The sequence below is a fragment of the Panthera tigris genome, chromosome D2 (genome assembly GCF_018350195.1).
Source record: "Panthera tigris isolate Pti1 chromosome D2, P.tigris_Pti1_mat1.1, whole genome shotgun sequence".
Taxonomy (NCBI): Eukaryota; Metazoa; Chordata; class Mammalia; order Carnivora; family Felidae; genus Panthera; species Panthera tigris.
In genome coordinates, this window is record NC_056670.1 from 29,589,968 (window position 1) to 29,609,354 (window position 19,387).

The window sequence follows — 19,387 nt, forward strand, 5'->3', positions numbered from 1 at the left end:
GGCTCAGTCGGTTAAGCGGCTGACTTTGGCTCAGGTCATGATCTCGCGGTCCATGAGTTTGAGCCCCGCGTCGGGCTCTGTGCTGACAGCTCAGAGCCTGGGTCCTGTTTCAGATTCTGTGTCTCCCTCTCTCTGACCCTCCCCCATTCATGCTCTGTCTCTCTCTGTCTCAAAAATAAATAAACGTTAAAAAAAAAGTTAAAAATAGAACTACGCTATGAGCCAGCAATTGCACTACTAGGTATTTATCCAAGGGATACAGGTGTGCTGTTTCAAGGGGCACATGCACCCCAATGTTTATAGCAGTGCTATTGACAATAGCCAAAGTATGGAAAGAGCCCAAATGTCTATCGATGGATGAATGGATAAAGAAGATGTGGTATATATATACACACACACACACACACACACACACACACACACACACACACAATGGGGTATTACTCAGCAATCAAAAAGAATGAAATCTTGCCATTTGCAACAATGTGGACGGAATTAGAGGGTATTATGCTAAGCGAAATTAATCAGAGAAAGACAAATATCATATGGCTTCACTTATATGTGGAATTTAAGATACAAAACAGTTGAACATAAGGGAAGGGAAGCAAAAATAATATAAAAACTGGGAGGGGGGCAAAACATAAGAGACTCTTAAATATAGAGAACTGAGGGTCGCTGGAGGGGTTGTGGGTGGGATATTAAAGGGTATTAAGGAAAACACTTGTTGGGATGAGCATGGGGTGTTACACATAGCAGATGAATCACTGGAATCTACTCCTGAAATCATTATTGCACTGTATACTAACTTGGATGTAAATTTAGAAATTAATTAATTAATTAATTTAAAAAAAGAAAAAAGCAGTTGCTTAACTGACTAAGCCACTCAGGTGCCCCAAAACAGATCTGCTTTTAAAAAGACCACCCTGAAACCAACAGCTAGTGGGAAGCCATGTTGTTGTTTTTAATATTTTGTTTATTTTTGAGAAAGAGAGACAGAGTATGGGCAGGGGCAGAGAGAGAGGGAGACACAGAATCGGAAGCAGGCTCCAGGCTCTGAGCTGTCAGCACAGAGCTCAACATGGGGCTCAAACCCCTGAGCCTCAAGATTATGACCTGAGCCAAAGTCAGATGCTTAACCAACTGAGCCACCCAGGCACGCTGGTGAAAAGTCATGTTTATGTGAAGAGGGGAGGAGGCGGGGTACATTACTTTTTAGATGTGGAACTGGTGTGTGTCCTGTTCCAGGTGATTGTTAAGGAATGAGGATGCCCATGTTACGGGCAAATCAATTGCATGTGAAATAAAACAGATGCATTTAAGGTTGCCTGGTAACTGAAGAATGAAGTCCAGAACAGAATTTGCCTTTTAAAATTATGGAGAACAGGCTTATTGTAGAGGGTAAGGTTTAGGGACAGATAAAGATCCTCTTTGGTTAATGGAGGAAATTTGGGGCAAGAAGAATGGTAGGTCCCCAGCCCAGAGGGGCACCGCTAACGCACCCCTCATAGGGTACGCCGTGTGCTTCCTCGGGCACCCTCTCATTGGTTCCCCTCATCATTGTCAGAACCAGAGCAGGGGGCCCAACATCCCTCAGCTGCTAAGTGAGGGAGTCAAGTTAGGACCCAGGACTTCTGGATGCCACATGCATTTGTCCTGCTCCTCTGCAGCTTAAAGAAGACTAGGGACATGAAACTGGAGGAAGGCTATTTGGGAAAAGAAACTGTTGGTTGTCAGCGTAGCGGGAGAAGAGCAAATGGTTGAGAATGTGGCACCATTAAAAAAAAAAAAAAATTAACCATGACCCAGAGAAGGAAAAAATGAAGTACCCAAAGGAAAAAGGCCTCCAAAATGATCATTTTCAATCAGGAGCTCTAAGCAGTTCTGCGGTTTTGCAGGGCTTACGGGAGCTATTGTTTTTGTGCCAGGGCTTTAAATTGGGGGATAGGGTTAAAAAAGACCAGAGATGAGGGCTGTTATCTCAAGCTGAAACCAATATTCCATACTGGGGAACTCACTAGGTTTGTGAGTTTTGGGGTTGGGTACAGCTAAAGAGGGGTCCCTGGCCTCACTTCCAGATGGTTCTGAGGACCGTCAAGATGTGCATTCTTCATAGCCCTTGTGGACTTGGACCACAGCTACTCAGCGATTAGATTCTGAGGCCTGTCCTTAGCAGGAAATGGTAAAGGAATCAGCAGGAAGCTGAAAACAAGAGAAGGGAAACCCCTCCCTCCTGTCAAAGGACAGACAACAGTGGGGGTGAAAATGGAAAGTGGGGGCTGTAGGGACAGGCATGTGGAAATGGAGAGTGGTTGAACCTTGAATAGAAGGCAACAGTGTGTGCCCCCAGGCGAGATCACGTGTTCAACTGTTATGTCTATCCTGCAACTTTAATGTGGAGCCTCTACCCGGTGTTCCTCAGTCCCCCAGAAGTCTATGCACGATTCCCAGGACCTGAGAAACAGCCACTCCTTTAGTTACAGGGGGCAGCGCAGCATGAGCTCCAGCAGCCCATGGGCGGACACAACACACCTTGTTTCTGATGCCCAGCTCATTCAAGGCCAGAGAACCCCAAATTCAAGGTGGAAACTTTTACCAGGAGAAAAGGTGAAAGCATAAATGGAATCGCATCGTAAGAAATACTTGGTGTGAAGGGGCAGAGAAATGCAAAGTCGTTTTTCTGTTGTGCCCAAGTGCTTGGTAACCAGAAATCCTCGCTCCATTCTTGAGGAAGAGGGAGAGCCAGGGATCGATCCAATGGAAGCAACAGAGTCCAAAAAGAAACCTGTTCTCTGAAACCGGAGAACACTTTTTTTGTAGATGAGAACTCAGCTTTGAACTTTTACCTCTCGGGCTCGACTCAGTGACTTGTGCTACTCCTGACAGAAAGGAAAATTAACATTCTGTGTTGAAGGTCCTCAGTATGAAAAGGCAGTGCCCAGCTCCCCCTCATCCACAGGGCAGTGGACTCTTTATGTTAAAAATCTTGTGTTCAGATTGCTAATTGAGGAGAGGAAAAACCGACGCTACTGAATGCTGATTCTACTGTTTTAGTGGGAAAACAATTTCTAACAGGCAAGTGTGAAACAACAAAACTTTTGAAAAAGCAGACCTGGGGAGAGTTCAGTGCAGTTTCATAATGGGTATGAATAGTTATTTTGCTGTCTTTTTTTTTTTTTTTTTTTTATCTTTCTGGGTTTTGATGTGGATCTCTTTCTATTTGTTCAGGAAATTGTGACGTGTGTTCTGGGCAGGGTTTGAGGTTTTGGAACTTTTTCTAAAAGGGACAGAGTGCACCCTGCTACATTTCCTAATCGTGAAGTTGGTGTCCAGGCAGCAGGACCGAAGTGAGCTGGTCACGATGCAACGTCTCCTCCAGGACACTAAGTTTGTCCTGGCTCTTGCCCTCCTCCTGGTTTTTGATTCTTCGGTTCAAGGTAAGACCCGGGAAACTTGCACTCCCCGCCCCCCGCTGTAATCTTTGTAAGCCCCATGTTTCCCACAAATGATAATATTCACTTTAAGATACAGAATGTATTGTGGGAGAAAGTATGCAAGGAAAAAGTATTTGGGGTGGCTAAACTCCTTAATGTGAGTTTGGTTAAGTTTGGTACCAAGAAGGATGAGGCTCTGGAGGCAGGTGTGGCCTTATAAGCTCTCACAATGGTTGAAACGTGCTCTTTTATTTTGGGATGAAAAGGTATAGTTTATAAACTTTTTTTTTAATGTATATTTTCTTTTATTGAGAGAGAGAGAGAGAGAGAGAGAGAGACAGAGGGAGAGAGAATCCCAAGCAGGCTCAGCGCTGTCAGCACAGAGTCCCACGCAGGGCTCTATCCCACGAACCCTGAGATCATGACCTGAGTCGAGATCAAGAGTCCCACACTTAACTGACGGAGGCACACAGGCACCCCTAGTTTATAAACTTTCAGAAATTCAAGAAAGTAATATAGAAAAATACCTATGTGTCTATGGAGAAAGTGGCACTGTTGAGTGCCTATCCCTTAGGGTTTCTATCGGTCCCAAGTTTTCATATATTATGGTGGTGTCATAATTACTCTAACAGTGGGAAATGATATATTTATAGAAATCAGAGTAAATTTGGGGTTTTTTTCCCCTTTTAAAAAAAAACTTGGTTCTTAGTGAAAATTCAGTTATGGCTAGACATAGTACAAACCCTCTCAGAGTTTATAAAGAGGCCAAAGAATTTTAGTGTCTGTGCTGTTGCTCAGAGAGACATTACATCTGGAAATTTCTTGTTAGATTTCTCTATGATCCAGGGTTGTTTAGTCAGACTGAAACAACTTAAAGTCTTAATGACTAAGACAACGAAAATTAACAGTTTGTAAGAAAGATACAATTTCTTCTCCTCTGGTAAATAAGGGATCATGTCTAAACAAGGCAGAAGGTCATGACCTGATAAATAGATGGGAGAATTTATGGTAGAAACACATTTAAGGTTCCCCAAATTGTACAGGAAATACTGACTCCTAGTGACATACATGTCCTGGATTTGTTCCTTCAAAGTGACTCTAATGGTCTTGTTTTTACTTTTGGTGGAAATGAAATCATATAGGGAATCTCAGATATGTTCATCATGTACTGGAAATTTATAAAATTATTTTCTTCTTGTTATGTATTTATTGAAGAAAATAACAGCAAGTAGTGTTGCTGAAACTTTTTTATGAATCTATTTATTTAAAAAAATTTTTTTTACATTTATTTATTTTTGAGAGACGGAGAGAGACAGAGCACAAGTGGGGGAGGGGCTGAGGGAGAGGAAGACCCAGAATCCAAACCAGGCTCCAGGCTCTGAGCTGTCAGCACAGAGCCCGAGGCGGGGCTCGAACTCACAAACCACGAGATCGTGACCTGAGCCGAAGTCGGATGCTTAACCAACTGAGCCACCCAGGAGCCCCGAATCTATTTATTTTTTACAGTATATAACATTATTGATTGTAGGGAGCAGGCTTGGGTCTTTTAGGGAAAATCTTCAGCTTGATGAGGTAATTCCCTAATGTGTTGTGACAAGATCCAGAGTAATGAGGTCTATATTTGTAGCACAGATGTGAGCTGGTGGGGAGAGGGGGTGGGGGTGCGGGGGGAGTCCACCCTGGCAAGAGCTAAGTTAGTCTTTACGTATTCAGAATTTCCCCCAAATATCATGTTCCCCACAAAGATTCAGTAGGTAAAACTGGAATTAAAGCAAAAACGTTCCTTATGTAGTAGGTATTCATCAGAAAGAAGTGAAGAAACCATGATGAAACTGTACAAAGTACTAGCATTTATATCATCACCTGGTAGGTTTAGCTCTTTGTTGGAAAAGGAACCAAGAAAGAGAGAATGAATGAACTGAAAAACTAGGGTATTTCCAAAGGAGAAGTGCACTTGGTGTTGGAATGAAGGGTTTGTGCCCACGTCTCAATAGGAAGGGAGGGGCGCCTGGGTGGCTCGGTCAGTTAAGCGTCCGACTTCGGCTCAGGTCATGATCTCACAGTTCGTGAGTTCGAGCCCCACGTCCGGCTCTGTACTGACCGCTCAGAGCCTGGAGCCTGTTTCGGGTTCTGTGTCTCCCTCTCTCTCTTCCCCTCCCCTGTTCATGCTCTGTCTCTCTCTGTCTAAAAAATAAATAAACGTTAAAAAAAAAAATTCAATAGGAAGGGAAATAGATGCCCAACCGGGCTGTGCGTGCGAGTGACAGCAAGCTCAAGGCTGCAGTGGAAAGGGCCACGCCACTATTTCACCACACATCCACGTGATGCCAGGTGTGATCTGACAGTGTTTTTCCTCCATCTTTTAAAAAATATTTACTCAAACCACTGGTTTGACTGAACTGATCAAATTAGGCTTTTGGCTTGCTTTTACTGCACATATTCAAAACATCTTAGATTACTGTATTTGTTTGCTAAGACTGCCCAGTATCCCAGACTGGTGTGGCTTAAACAACAGAAGTTTATTTCCTCACAGTTCTGGAGGCTAGAAGTCCAAGATCAAGATGTCGGTGGGGTTGGTTTCATTCTGAAGCCTCTCTCCTTGCCTTGAAGATGCCCATCTCTCTGTGTCTTCACATGGTCCTTCCTCTGTGTGTGTCTGTGTCCTGATCTCTTCTTCATAAGAGACACCAGCCATATTGGATTATAAGGACCCAGCCATATTGGATTAGGGTATATCCATATGACCTCATTTGACCTTAATTACCTCTTTTTAGTCCCTATCTCCAGATCCAATCCCATTCTGAGGTATTAAGAGTTAGGGCTTCAACATACAAATTGAGGGGACACAACTCAGCCCCTATCAGTTACTGTAAGTCAAACCCAAGTAAACACATGATGTAAAATCATGTCTATTAGGGGCAAAGAAATGGAAATTTGGCAATGCATGGGAGACCCTGGAGAGCACAGGTGGCCATCGATTTAATGTAGAGCTCCAGGGGATTATTGATTATTGATAAGGTCTGTGAATCCTAAAGTCTTTTATTGCCCCCCTTTTAATTTTTTTCATGTTTATTTATTTATTTTGAGAGGAGAGTGGGGTGGAGAGGGGCAGAGGGAGAGAGGGAGAGAGAGAGTGTCCCAAGCAGACTCCGCATTCTGTGGGGTGTCATCTGACAAACCATGACATCATGACGTGAGCCAAAATCAAGAACTGGACGCTTAACTGACTGAGCCACACAGGCGCCCTGCCCCTCTTTTTAAAAGATGCCCATAAAGAGAGAAAATGGAAAATCCACGAGCAGTTGTGGCCAGATCATGTGTTCACTCCACACTATTGGGTTCTAGTAGATATTGATTCCACCCATGTGTGCTGCTGTTTGATTTCATGTACATTCTCTCGTAAATGATCATCACATTTCCTGTGAAGAGGAATTAACACCACTTTATAGAAGAGAAAATTCATTTGCTTTTTAGACCGCTTGCAAAATATTTTGAGACTTTAGGCCAGAAGTGGCCATCTGATTTCAAGGACAGAGTTAACTTTCTACTGCAACTTGACTGTCTTCTAGGTAGAGATTTTCTTTTTTCTTTACTGATCTTTTCTTTTCTTTTCTCTTCTTTTCTTATCTTTTTTTTTTCTTTTTGAAGTTTTTATTTTTAAGTAATCACTATATCCAATGTGGGACTTGAACTTACTTACAACCCTGAGATCAAGAGTAACGTGTTCTACTGACTGAGTCAGCCAGGTGCCTCAAGTTTTTCTTTCTTTAAAACAAAAAAACCTTGTTTTGACTGTAGTAAACTTGCTATAAAGTTTACCAGCGAATTGAGGTATAGAGAGGGAGAAATTGAAAGTAAACTGAGAACATTTACAGCTTGGCAAGCCATGCAAGGGTGGGGGAACCTTATCTATCTTGTGGAATTGATTGTCTAGTAGGAAGCAACTCCAACTTAGTGATGTCTGTTTCCATGCTACCCAAACAACGAACAAAACGGTCTTTTTTTTTTTTTTTTAACCCTCCGCATGGCAGTTTCTGCTTAAGTTTCTCTAACATACCTGCAGCAGATCTCCATTAAGAGTAGGAAATTGGCAAATTGTGATGATGTTGGGGAAAAATTGGTACTATGATATAAAAAGATGCAGAGAGATTAGTGGGGTAATGTTCATTCACAGAAAGCATTTTGTGTAAAGTGGGACTAGTGACTTTGTGTGTATGTGGGGGTGGCGAGCAATGAGGAAAGGATTCTAAATAATTTACCATTCTTTTCCCTGGAATCTACCACAAAGTTCACCGGCAGATCCAGTAGGTGGGGCCTTTGGAGAAGATAACCCTTGTGTCCACTAGCATTCTCTCTTTTATTTTTTCCAATTATGGTAATCAGTAATCATGAGGCATTTCTCTCAAGCAAGATAGGAGTCAAGATATTCCCACAACATCGGGGGCTGGAACTGTTGAATTCACATCCTGCCAACACCCTTCAATAGATATGTCAGGAACATTGTGTCTGTAACCATGTTCTTTATTTTAATCCAACTGAAAATTATCAATCCCAAATTAGATAAAATTTCTGGGGGGGGGTGACTTCTACCTTTGATTTCTTTATGAGTTTTTAAACAGCTTTATTGAAATAGCATTCACATACCATAGAGTTCATCCATTCAAAGCGTACAGTTCAAAGTTTTTAAATTATATTCACAGATATATGCAACTATCACTATAGTCAATTTTAGAACATTTTCATTAACCCCCAGAAGAAGCCCCTCTTTTTTAAAATATTTTATTTTAAAGTAATCCCTACACCCAGTGTGAGGCCTGAACTTACAACCCTGAGATCAGGAGTCATGTATTTTACCGAGTCAGTCAGGCATCCCAAGAAGCCCCTCTTTATAAATTTTAAAAGCTGAGACTCTGAATTCTGGGGGGAATTTTGTATTTTAGAATTTGTTTTCATGAGTTTACGAAAGCTGTATTATGCCAGCAAAACGATAGGGTCTTTCACCTGGACGCTTCCCCGTAAAGTTTTAGTTTTACTTTTCTGTTTAACTTCCTATCTATGCAAACATTCTCTCAGCTTGATAGCACATCGGCTGCATGTAAAGGAGAAGGCAAACATCTACAGTGCCCAAAATGATAGCCCCTGAGCGCTTGAAATGGGGTGAATCCAAACTGAAATGTGCTGTTAGTGCAAAATATGCACCCAGACTTACATGAAAAGAAAAACGTAAAATATTCATTAATAACTTATATTGCTTATATGTTAAATGGCAATATCTGAATACATTGGTTAAATGAAATGTCTTGAAATTAATTTCACTCGTCTCTTTCTACTTTAAAAAATAGAGCTGCTATGACATTGAAAATTCCATACGTGGGCGCCTGGGTGGCCCAGTGGGTTAAGCGTGGGACTTAGGCTCAGGTCATGATCCTGTGAGTTCCAGCCCCCGTTCAGGCTCTGTGCTGACAGCTCAGAACCTGAAGCCTGCTTCAGATTCTGTCTCTGTCTTTGTCTGCCCCTCCCCCGCTCTGTCTCTGTCTCTCTCAAATATAAATAAACATTAAAAGAAAAAAGAATATTTCATACATGGTTGTCTGAACACTTCTATTGGACAGCGCTGTTCTAGACAGCACAGAGTGTGAAGACATCGCCCTCTGCTGGACATGTTGGTTTTTTTTGTTTTTTTTTTTTTTTTAAGTCCCACCTACAATGCAGGGTTTTTAAGTAGCAAGCACTCAAAGCCAAACTTACGCTGCTTGAGGAAAGAATCAGAGGAGAAAGGTAAACCATACCAATACCATGTGCAAAGATTTGTGCTAGATGTTTTACATACTTTCATCTCACTGTAAAGGAACTGTTTGGGATACTATTATTCATCTTTGAAAGATGAGAAATTGAGAATCAGACAGATGCTAAATGGTAGAACGAGTGTTTAAATTCTGATGTCTTTATAAGTTGTCTACTAGCAGAGATTGGTCATTGTGGTCTCCTCCTCATCGGAGAAACTAGTGTTTAAGGAGCTCTGACCATGGTGCTAGTTATTATTCTAAGAACCTAACATTTATATCTCATTATCAGATCTATTACTGTTCCCATTTCCTGGATGAAGAAATTGAGCTACACAGAGGTTAAATAAGTTGGTCAAGGTCACATAGCTAGTAAGGGGCATTGGATGTCATCTTGCTACCTTACCTCCAGTCTCCAGACAGTGACAGAACTAACCTATTTTGGATGACTAGCTGTCCCAGGCCAGATACAGTTAGCGATATTCAGGAACCATGGGGAAAATTGTGATAGTAGTTCCAAAGGTAAGAAAGAAAGAAAGAAAGAAAGAAAGAAAGAAAGAAAGAAACCAGCGGGAGAATATTTACTTTCTTACATTAGTGTCTTTATTTTTTCAAGGAATATTGTTATTTATAGAAATTTATAAAACAAAATGAGAAGAAAATCACCAAAGAGTCTATCACTATATTTTTGTGGATTTCCTCAAATTTCTCCCCAATATCTGTTTATGTGGTTGCATTAACAACTACCATGCAGCATGGTATTCTGCCTTTTTCCCTCATTTTTAAATATAGAGTTTCCCATGATGTTACATAGTCTTTTCTATAGCCACTACTTTTTAACTTTTTTGTCAATATTCCCTCATATGAATGACTAATAATGAGATTTTTAACTGTTTTGATCATGTTATTTCCTGTTTCCCTAGTTTAAATAGTACTGAGGTGAATAGTTTCATGTATCTTTTATACACTGTATTTTACCTATATCTATATATCTCTTTATAGATATAAAATGTTTATCATATATCTTAATGATGTAATAACTTGGTTAATCAGAGCTATTAGGACAAAGTTGAGTACAAATAGACGTAATAGAGAACCATAAAGAAAGAGGACATTTTGAAAAAGTTCTGTGGTTCTGCAGTCTTTTAAGAACAAAGTCCTTGGCCATCCTATTGAGAGGTAAAGTGAACTTGACTTTGGTATCAACCTCTGATAGTTGGTGTCAGAAGAGAACAGGACATAGTTTGTGCATACTCTCCTAGAAACAGATACTGGGGGTGACCCCAAAACTCCAAAGTTCATGGTCTCTGGGGATGTTGGGTAATGAGATCAAGGGTCATTTTTCTTTTTTTTTTTTGTTTAATACATTTTTCAAAATTTCCTATAATAAGCTCATATTTCTTTTCTCCTTTTTAAAAATAAAGTTATTTAAGTTTATTTATTTTAAGAGAAAGAGAGTGTAGAGGAAGGGCAGAGAGAGAGAGAGGGAGAGAGAGAATCCCAGGCAGGCTCCATGCTGTCAGCGTGGAACCCTATGTGGGGCTCGAACACACGAACCATGAGATCATGACCTGAGGCAAAACCAAGAGTCGGAAGCTTAACTGACAGAGCCACCTAGGCGCCCTGTAACATAAATGTTATTTTTAAAAATTGCAACAAAAGCAGCCTAGATGTAAAGAATATCTAAACAGACTGCCCATTTCTAGAAGAGAGTGCTGTAAAAGGTAAAGACACCTTTCCATTAGTCCCTGAATTAAAACAATGTCAGGAAACCCTGTCAGATTGCTATAGGAGTCCATTTATGTAAAATTATAGAAGATATAAACTAATTTTTTAAGTCTATTTATTTATTTACTTTTGAGAGAGAGAGGGTGAGCAGAGGAAGGGAAGAGAGAGAGGGAGAGAGAGAATCCCAAGCAGGCTTCGTGCTGTCAGCACAGAGCCTGATGCAGGGCTCAAACTCATGACTGTGAGATCATGATCTGAGCCAAAATCAAGATTTGGAGGCTTAACTGACTGAGCCACCCAGTCGTCCCTAAACTAATTTATGATGACAGGAAGCAGATGAATTGTTGTAGGGGGCTTGCAGAAGTGTGTCAAGAGGAGGGAGGGCAGTCAGGGTCCTTCCTCTGTCTTCTGCCTACCAATCCCCTCCACAAAGGCAATCAGTATGTTGTGTAACTTTTCAGAGGTTCAAGATACATATATGCAAGCATATATGTAAATATATTCTTAAAAACACAAACACACACAAATATTAACACAATGCACAGTGTTCCTTACTTTGTTTTAAATTGAATAATCTACCTTGGAGAATCTATATCAGTGCCCAGAGAGCTGCCTCATTCTTTTTTTTTTTTTTTTTTTAAGTTTATTTACTTGTTTTGAGAGAGAGAGCAACTGGGATAGAGGCAGAGAGAGAGAGAATCCCAAGCAGGCTCTGAACTGTCAGTGCAGAGCTCAACGTGGGGCTCAAACCCACAAACCACAAGACGTGGCCTGAAATCAAGAGTCGGACGCTTAACCAACTGAGCCACCCAGGCACCCCTGCCTCATTCTTTTAATAGCTGAACCTTAACATGTAATTTTCCAATCTTTTGCTATCTCAAAAAAAAGAAAAAAAAAAGTTGCCGTGATTGTCCATAGCACTGGGTTTTTTGTTTGTTTTCTGAAATAGTTGTTACCATTTCCACTTTGATCTGTACAGACAACAATGTACTGGGTTTTAAAACCACTTTTCCTGCTTTTCAAGGATTCTAGACATGCCCTTTCTTGCTAGGTGATTATTAGTTGCCCTTGTGTGAATAAAACATGGGCTTCGGGTGGGGAGGAGATGAACCTTTTGAAGTATGGGGAAGTATTTCTCACCATCGGGCTTCCATTCTTGCTAAAGTGAAGAATAGACAGTTTATTTCATGAATTAATAAGGCGTCTCCTGTATGACCTTCTAACACCAGATTTGGAGACTTCTGTGTAGAAACTAAACTCAAAAGAAGCTGTGACAAACTGGGGTAGTCCAACCAGTCTGTCCCTCTGCGAATAGAACAGCCTGGTTCTTCTGAAATCTCTGACTGGATCTGAGGGCAAAGAAAGAGGGCAAGTTTTTATTTACTTTTCATTCCTAAGAACATCATATGGCCCTAAAGAACCAGGGCCCCGTAATGTCTTAGGTACTACTTGGTGTATTCCTTAATCTTTCTGAATGTGATTTGACTCATCTCTGTAAGAAGGGGCAGGCTTTGGGGGTCAGATATGGGTTTGAATACTGGGCCCTTCAATACCCGTGTGGCCACAGTTTTCCTTTGCGTAAAGTGGAGAGAATAGTACAAAAATAATAATAGTTAACACCACCAAGTGTTTATTGTGTTCCTGGCACTATGTTAACGTCTTTACATGCATTTCTCATTTAATTTTGAGGACCAGCTTATGAGAAAAAATGACACTGTTAGCATGTTCATTTCACAGAGGGGGCTCAGGGAGGTGAAGGTTTCCCAGGTCACCAGTAGCATAGCTGGGACTTTACTCCAGGTGGCTGATTGCCCAAGCCTATTCTAACCTTAAACCCTGGGCTACTTTATGGGGTTGTTGGGAGGACAATGTATCTAAAAGGCTGGCACACGGTGGATGTTGCTATTCTATTTATGGTCATTCTATTTATGGTCTATTTATGCTCATGCCCACACCTTACCTTCTACCAAATTTGGAATTCATTTAATCAACAATTTCTTCTGGACAGAGTGATGAGAAGCTGTGTGAGAGGTACTTAGTAACCACATGGGTTCCTTTTTTGGGGTAGGTTCTCCTGTGCGGAGGGCCAGGTACCAGTGGGTACGCTGCAATCCTGAGAGTAATTCTGCAAACTGCATTGATGAAAAAGGACCAATGTTCAACCTGCTTCCAGATGAAACCAACAGAATCCTCCCTCCAAGGACTGACCCTTTTTTGTAAGTGAACTTTCTCTGATCTTACTTTCACTGGCCCCTGTTGAGACCTTGGCTTGGAGATGGGAGGGTTGTCCAATGTGTTTTTCTTCAGGCTCTTGCCTTGGTGGCTTGGTTTTCACCACACAGTACATGGTAAAGCTGTATACTGTATTTACTGGTGTGTGAGATGCGCAAGAATGCACGATTCATCCATACTTTTGCAAGGTCATTTTGTGGTGGCAGAGACAAAAACCAACTACTTTTCACCAACAAGTATTGGAAATGATTGAGCATTATTCTGTTTATATAAATAGAGCACGTTATATATTAAAATCCAATAGGAGTCTGGCAACTGCGTGCATAAATAAAATGCAGTATTTCGTTAGAGTGGACTGTTATTTGGCCAAATAAGGAACGAAGTGTGCGATCACATGGATCCTATCCTGAAAACATTATGCAAAGTGAAAAAAAACCAGACACAAAAAGCCACACCTTGCATGATTCTATCCATATGAAATGCCCAGAATAGTCAATTCTATGGAGTTGGAAAATAGATGAGTGGTCACCAGGGGCTGGAGGAGAGGGAGGAATACAGAATGATTGCTAATAGGGCTTATTAAAATATCCTGAGATTAGATAGTAGTGATGAAAAAAGAAATTAGGGAGGAGAAGAATAAATGGCCATGGCTTATCAGAGACAAAGCCAAACCTCTTCTTGATGAAATAAAACCTGATTTAAACTTGCAAAAAAGGATCCAATAGGAATTCATAAGTAACAAAAATGGAATTGTCTTAGAATCACTTGTTTTAGTAAGCAGCAAAGTCGTATAACAGGTAGCAAAAATGCGTTATGAAAAGGATTATCATAAAGGTTTAATCTTCAGACTTTGAAGATTAACCCTAGAAAATTACTCTCCGCAAAGCCAGGGAAGTCATCGTGCCCAAACCAGGTGAGGCCATCATCACTCAGTGGGGGAGGGGGGAGGTCCTGGCGGGGGAGGGGGGTTCCTGGCGGGGGAGGGGGGGTGGTCCTGGCGACCCTCTTCGTTGCTGGCACTCACTGCATAAGAGATTACATCGTCACCATCCTCAAAATGTCGCTCTGCAATCCTGCTCCTATGCCTCTACTTCCTTTTTTTTCTTTTTTTTTTTATAACCTTTATTCAGTATTGAGAGTCAGAGAGACAGAGCATGAGTGGGGGGGGGGGGGGAGGGAGGGGCAGAGAGCATGGGAAACACAGAATCCAAAGCAGGCTCCAGGCTCTGAGCTGTCAGCACAGAGCCCGATGTGGGGCTCGAACTCACGAACCGTGAGATCATGACCTGAGCTGAAGGTGGCCACTTAACCGACTGAGCCCCACCCCCGGGCACCCTCCTGTGCCTCTACTTTTAGTCCACAGCATTAAGCTTGAAATTGATTTTGTAGCATCCTCCATTATTTTAACTTCTGAGTTTCCACAGTAATTCATTTAAAGCTAAAATGTTGGAGGAATAACCCAAGTTCTCCCAAACAACTATTTTTACACCATTTCGTCTCTCCTTAAGTCTCTACAATCTTCTCTTTCCTCAGCCGGCAAATTTTCCATCTCACTCTGACACCCCAGACAGTTAGGAGTGAACAGTTCTTGCTTCTGTGTTAGTCCCAGGCCCATTTGCCCTCCTATCCATTCTTTTTCCTTTCCTCTTCCTTCTCTGTATTGGGTAAGGGGTGAGGGCTCATCCCTTGGTCTGCATCTCTCAGGCTCCCTGATCTGTGGCTGAGTTTGGACAATGGAAGGCACAGAAGGGAGACCAGAGAGCATGAGAGGCAGGGAGAGATCAGGATGTTTCTTCTCCTCGGTCCCTGCCTTGAGTGGCACCTCTGGCAGGACTGTGTCTCCTCCATGACTTCGGCTCCCACCAGATGCCCCTAGTAGCTGGGCTCAGGGAAATCCACCTCCTTCCATTGTCCCTTTAGCCCACGGAGAGAAGTATCTTCTCTCATCTCTGGGTTTCCTCGCTCTCCCCTATCTGGCTTCACTGCTTTTCCATCACACATTAAGTAGTTTCCTGTGTTAAATATTGAGATGAGCTTCCTGATTGGACTCTGTGGCAGCTTCTAGGGCCACTCCTCCTTGTTCTGGGGATCCCACCTCTACACGCCTTTTCTAGGACTTCAGTTCTGCAGTGCCTCCTGTGAGACCAGCATCTTGTTTCCACCGGGGTGCAGAATTCTCTAGCATCTCAGGCAGTTAGCTAGAATCCCTTCTTTGACTCTGCATCCTGTCGAGCTGTTGCCTGTTCTCTGCTCCTCTTCACGGTAACACTTACTGAAAAGGATGCTTCCTGTCTCCCCATCCCTCTACCCCTTCTGTTTGGACTTCCATTCATTTCTACCTTCCCCTCAGAATGTTTGGTAAGGTCACAATTACTCCTGGTTAACACATCCACTCTTTTCTCTGTGTTTGGCTTTCTCAACTTTTTAATTGCCTTCAAAACAGTTGATGCCCCCACCCTGGAAATGCTTTCTTCTCTGGCTTCCATGGCCCCACCTTATCTTGAGTTTTCTTCTACTTCCCTGACTATTCGTTCTTCTCTGTTCAATATTTAATATATTGATATGGCCCTGGCTCTGTGCTGGGCCTCTTTTCTATCTGCATGCTTTCTTTAGGTGACCTCATTGTTCCATGTTTTTGATACTCTGTGTGTGTGTGTGTGTGTGTGTGTGTGTGTGCGTGTGTGTGCGTGTGTGCGCATGCGTTTCCACTTTTCCGGTGCTGATCCCTTTTCCCTGACCCCACAGTCTAAACTAGCCACCTGGTCACCCTTTCATACATTAGTCTATTTCACTTCTCTGCATAGCATTTAGCACCATCTCATAGTTTCCTGATTTATTCGCTTTTTATGGTCTGTCTTCCCCAATAAGTTCTAAATTTCTCGAGGAGGGACCTCATCTGTTCACCCCCATTCTATCCTAGGCACTTAGAATAGGGATCCGATGTTCAATATTTACTGAAGGCATGCATGCATGATGCTCTGATCTGTTGTATGGCCTGTGGTTCACTATCTTCATGGAAAAAATGACCCATAGACTATGAAACACAGTTTTTGTCTCTGATATTTCGTTGTGTTGTTGTACCACTGAGGGGTAGCGACATGGCTCTAGTCTTTTGGTGCTGAGTGGACTTCTAAACCACCAAACTGAACCCAACTGAATGAATATATTTACTTTTTTTTTTAAGTTTATTTATTTATTTTGAGACAGACAGGGAGCACAAGTGGGGAAGCAGCAGAGACAGTGGGGGAGAGAGAGAATCCCAAGCAGGCTCTGCACCGTCAGCGCTGAGCCCAATGCAGGGCTCGATCTCACGAACCATGAGATCATGACCTGAGCCAACATCAAGAGTCGGATGCTTAACCTTCCGAGCCACTCAGGTGCCCCAATACATTTACTGTTTGAGAGGAAATTGAATGTTAATATGGTGGCAAACATAACGCTTAACTTGTCACAAAGAATTTCTTTAGATTCAGTTGTGTTGAAGCACTGTGAATATTAGAAGTTTTGTAGAAATTTTAAATTTGGGAAAAATGTCATCTATCTAGGCTGACTTACTTGTTTGTGCTTTCTTTAATGGAAGAAAATGGGAAAATATATCTTTTTTTTTTTAATAAATGTCCTCTTAATTTACCAAATACAGGATTGCTATGCTACTGATAAGAAAATTAGCATTGCTTATATGAGTCTGCAATGTGTAGATGTTGATAGATAAATGCAGTGAGTTAAGTCTAGGCAAACATGTAGAAAGGCCTGATTGATTTGTTTTTTGTTTTAAAGCATTGAATAACTGGGAAATGTGTAACTTTTAGTTTGAGCAACTGGGTGGCTGCATTAATTTTCTACCTTAAAAAATTTTTTACGGTTATCTTTCTTATGTCTCAAACTTCACTGTTTTTTCTTTTCCATTTTTTTGGTCTTACTTCAGAATGACAGGATCCCAGAACTTGAATGATGTCTTCCCTCTCTCTGAGGACTATTTTGGATCTGGATCCGGATCCGGATCCAGCTCTGGCTCTGGCTCTGGCTCAGGATCTGGAAGCGGCTCTGGAAGTGGCCTCCTCACTGAAATTGACCAGGAATACCAACCAGTAGATGAAAACGATGCTTTTTATTACAACTTTAGGCCTCTCAAGAGAAATCTGCCCTCAGACAACCAGGACTTGGGCCAAGATGGACCAGAAGAGAATTTCATTCTGTGAAAGAGAGGGTTTCCCATTTTGATGCCAGGCAATGCATTCTATACGTTTTATGTACCGGAGTGAAATGATCAATTCTGGAATAAAAAAAGGTTTATAGGATTTCAAAAACATCTGAAAGAAAAGTTTAGGTTTCATCACCTTTTTTTCTTCATGAATTCTTCAAGCTTCCTTCACCTATCCTGTTGTCCTGGAAAATACCTGCATTCCCTTTGTATTGTATTCAACCAACATCACTATGAAATTACCTAGACTGCCCACGTCTAGAAAATGGCTTTAAAGAATAACTTAACCTGTTTAAAAAAAATTCAGCCTGAGAAGCAAATTGACAAGTGATATTTCACACCCCAGTCTTCAGAAACCTGACACTGATTGTGAATTATATTGATATGCCCCTTTTCTTATGAAAAATCCAGATGGAACACTGGGTAAATTTATAGAGTGGGTGGGTAATTGACAAGTCCCCTGTAAAGTATACCACTCTGTTGTTACCACTGGATGTGCTGGGAGAGCTGGTGGGCCATGTTTGCTGAGAACTACGATTGGTGTTACAATTAGAAACTTAGGACCCAAACTAAAGCACGACTGTGCTCGGAATACTTCATACTGCTTTCCTTTTTTTTTTTTCCTGGATATCTGTGTATTTTCAAATGTTCCTCTATTAAAGCAGAACTATAATCAATGAGTTAAGCTGTCTGGGATCTCTTGTTATAATAGATAAATTAAGAAATAATCATTTTTGCTCAGATGTTTCTAGAAGTCTTATAGACAAGATATCAGCAAGATTATTTTACAGAACAAATTTTGCAATCAAATCCTATTAACCAGCAGATGAAGAAAACAATTGTGGTAGAGCGAGGTTATTCTTGTCCAGGCGCCTCTTCTTCCTGAAGGCTGTTCCCATCTCTGTTCCCCTGAGTTCTGAAAAGCTTGTCAGCATCGTTGTCATGAATCCTGTTCTTCCTTTATTTAGTCTTGCTTCCTTCCATTCCCCTTCCAGGTTATCTATCCTGAGAATGCTCCCTTAGAAACTTACTGCATTGCTACATGGAGAGTCCAACTGGTGACAGTTGGCGACAGGAACGTAGAAAGCAGACGCTAAAATGGGATCTGGGAGCTAGATCACCTGCTGCCTGACTGGCAATGAGGACCCCATCCCCGGCCAGAGATGCAGCACAGGGACAGGACAGCACTGCAATTACTGAAGTTTTCACTGACGATGACCTGGGGGGTACTAGGGCTAGGGTATTGGGCATTGAGAAATAGGAGGAAGTGGTAATTATAAAGACAATAGTATTGGATGGCTATTGCTAGAAGCAAGTAATGCTTTTAAAAGAGACGATGAAAGACCAAGGATGGTTAATTAAAGGCTAAATGTGAAAACAGATGGGCTTCCTTCGCAGCATTGGGGCACGCCTCAGACACATCGCAGTTTCAGTTCCAGACCACCACAACAAAGTGAGTTTTGCAATAAAGTGAGTCAAACGAATGTTCTGGTTTCCCATTCCATATAAAAGTTATATTTATACTATACTGTAGTCTATTAAGTATGCTCTAGCATTATGTCTAAAAAAAGCCAAAAACAATACATACCTCAATTTAAAAATACTTTATTGCTAAAAAATGCTAACCATCATCTCTCAGTGAGTCATAATCTTTTTGTTAGTGGAGCAACTTGTCTTGATGTTGATGGTCGCTGACTCATCAGGGTGGTGGTTGCTGAAGGCTGGGGTGGCTCCAGCAATGAAGTTTGCCGCATTCATTGACTCTTCTTTTCACAGATGATTTCTCTGTAGCAGGCGATGCTGTTTGATAGCATTTTATCCACAGTAGAACTTATTTCAAAATTGGACTCAATCGTCTTGAACCCTGTCCCTGCTTTGTCAGCTAAGTTTATACGATATTCCAAATCGTTTGCTGTCGTTTCAACCATTTTCACAGCATCTTCACCAGGAGTAGATTCTGTTCCAGAAACTGTTTTCTTTGCTCGTCCATAAGAAGCAACTCCTCATCTGTT

The 19,387-nt window shown here is 41.6% G+C and overlaps 1 protein-coding gene across 1 annotated transcript; it reads left to right on the forward strand.

Moving 5' to 3' along the window:
• Window positions 1-3,288: 3,288 nt before the first annotated feature.
• Window positions 3,289-18,055, forward strand: SRGN (serglycin). Its single transcript, XM_007095748.3, has 3 exons — window positions 3,289-3,434; window positions 13,011-13,158; window positions 17,100-18,055. The coding sequence occupies exons 1-3, from the start codon at window positions 3,359-3,361 to the stop codon at window positions 17,371-17,373; spliced, it is 498 nt and encodes a 165-aa protein (XP_007095810.1). The 5' UTR covers window positions 3,289-3,358; the 3' UTR covers window positions 17,374-18,055.
• Window positions 18,056-19,387: the final 1,332 nt, after the last annotated feature.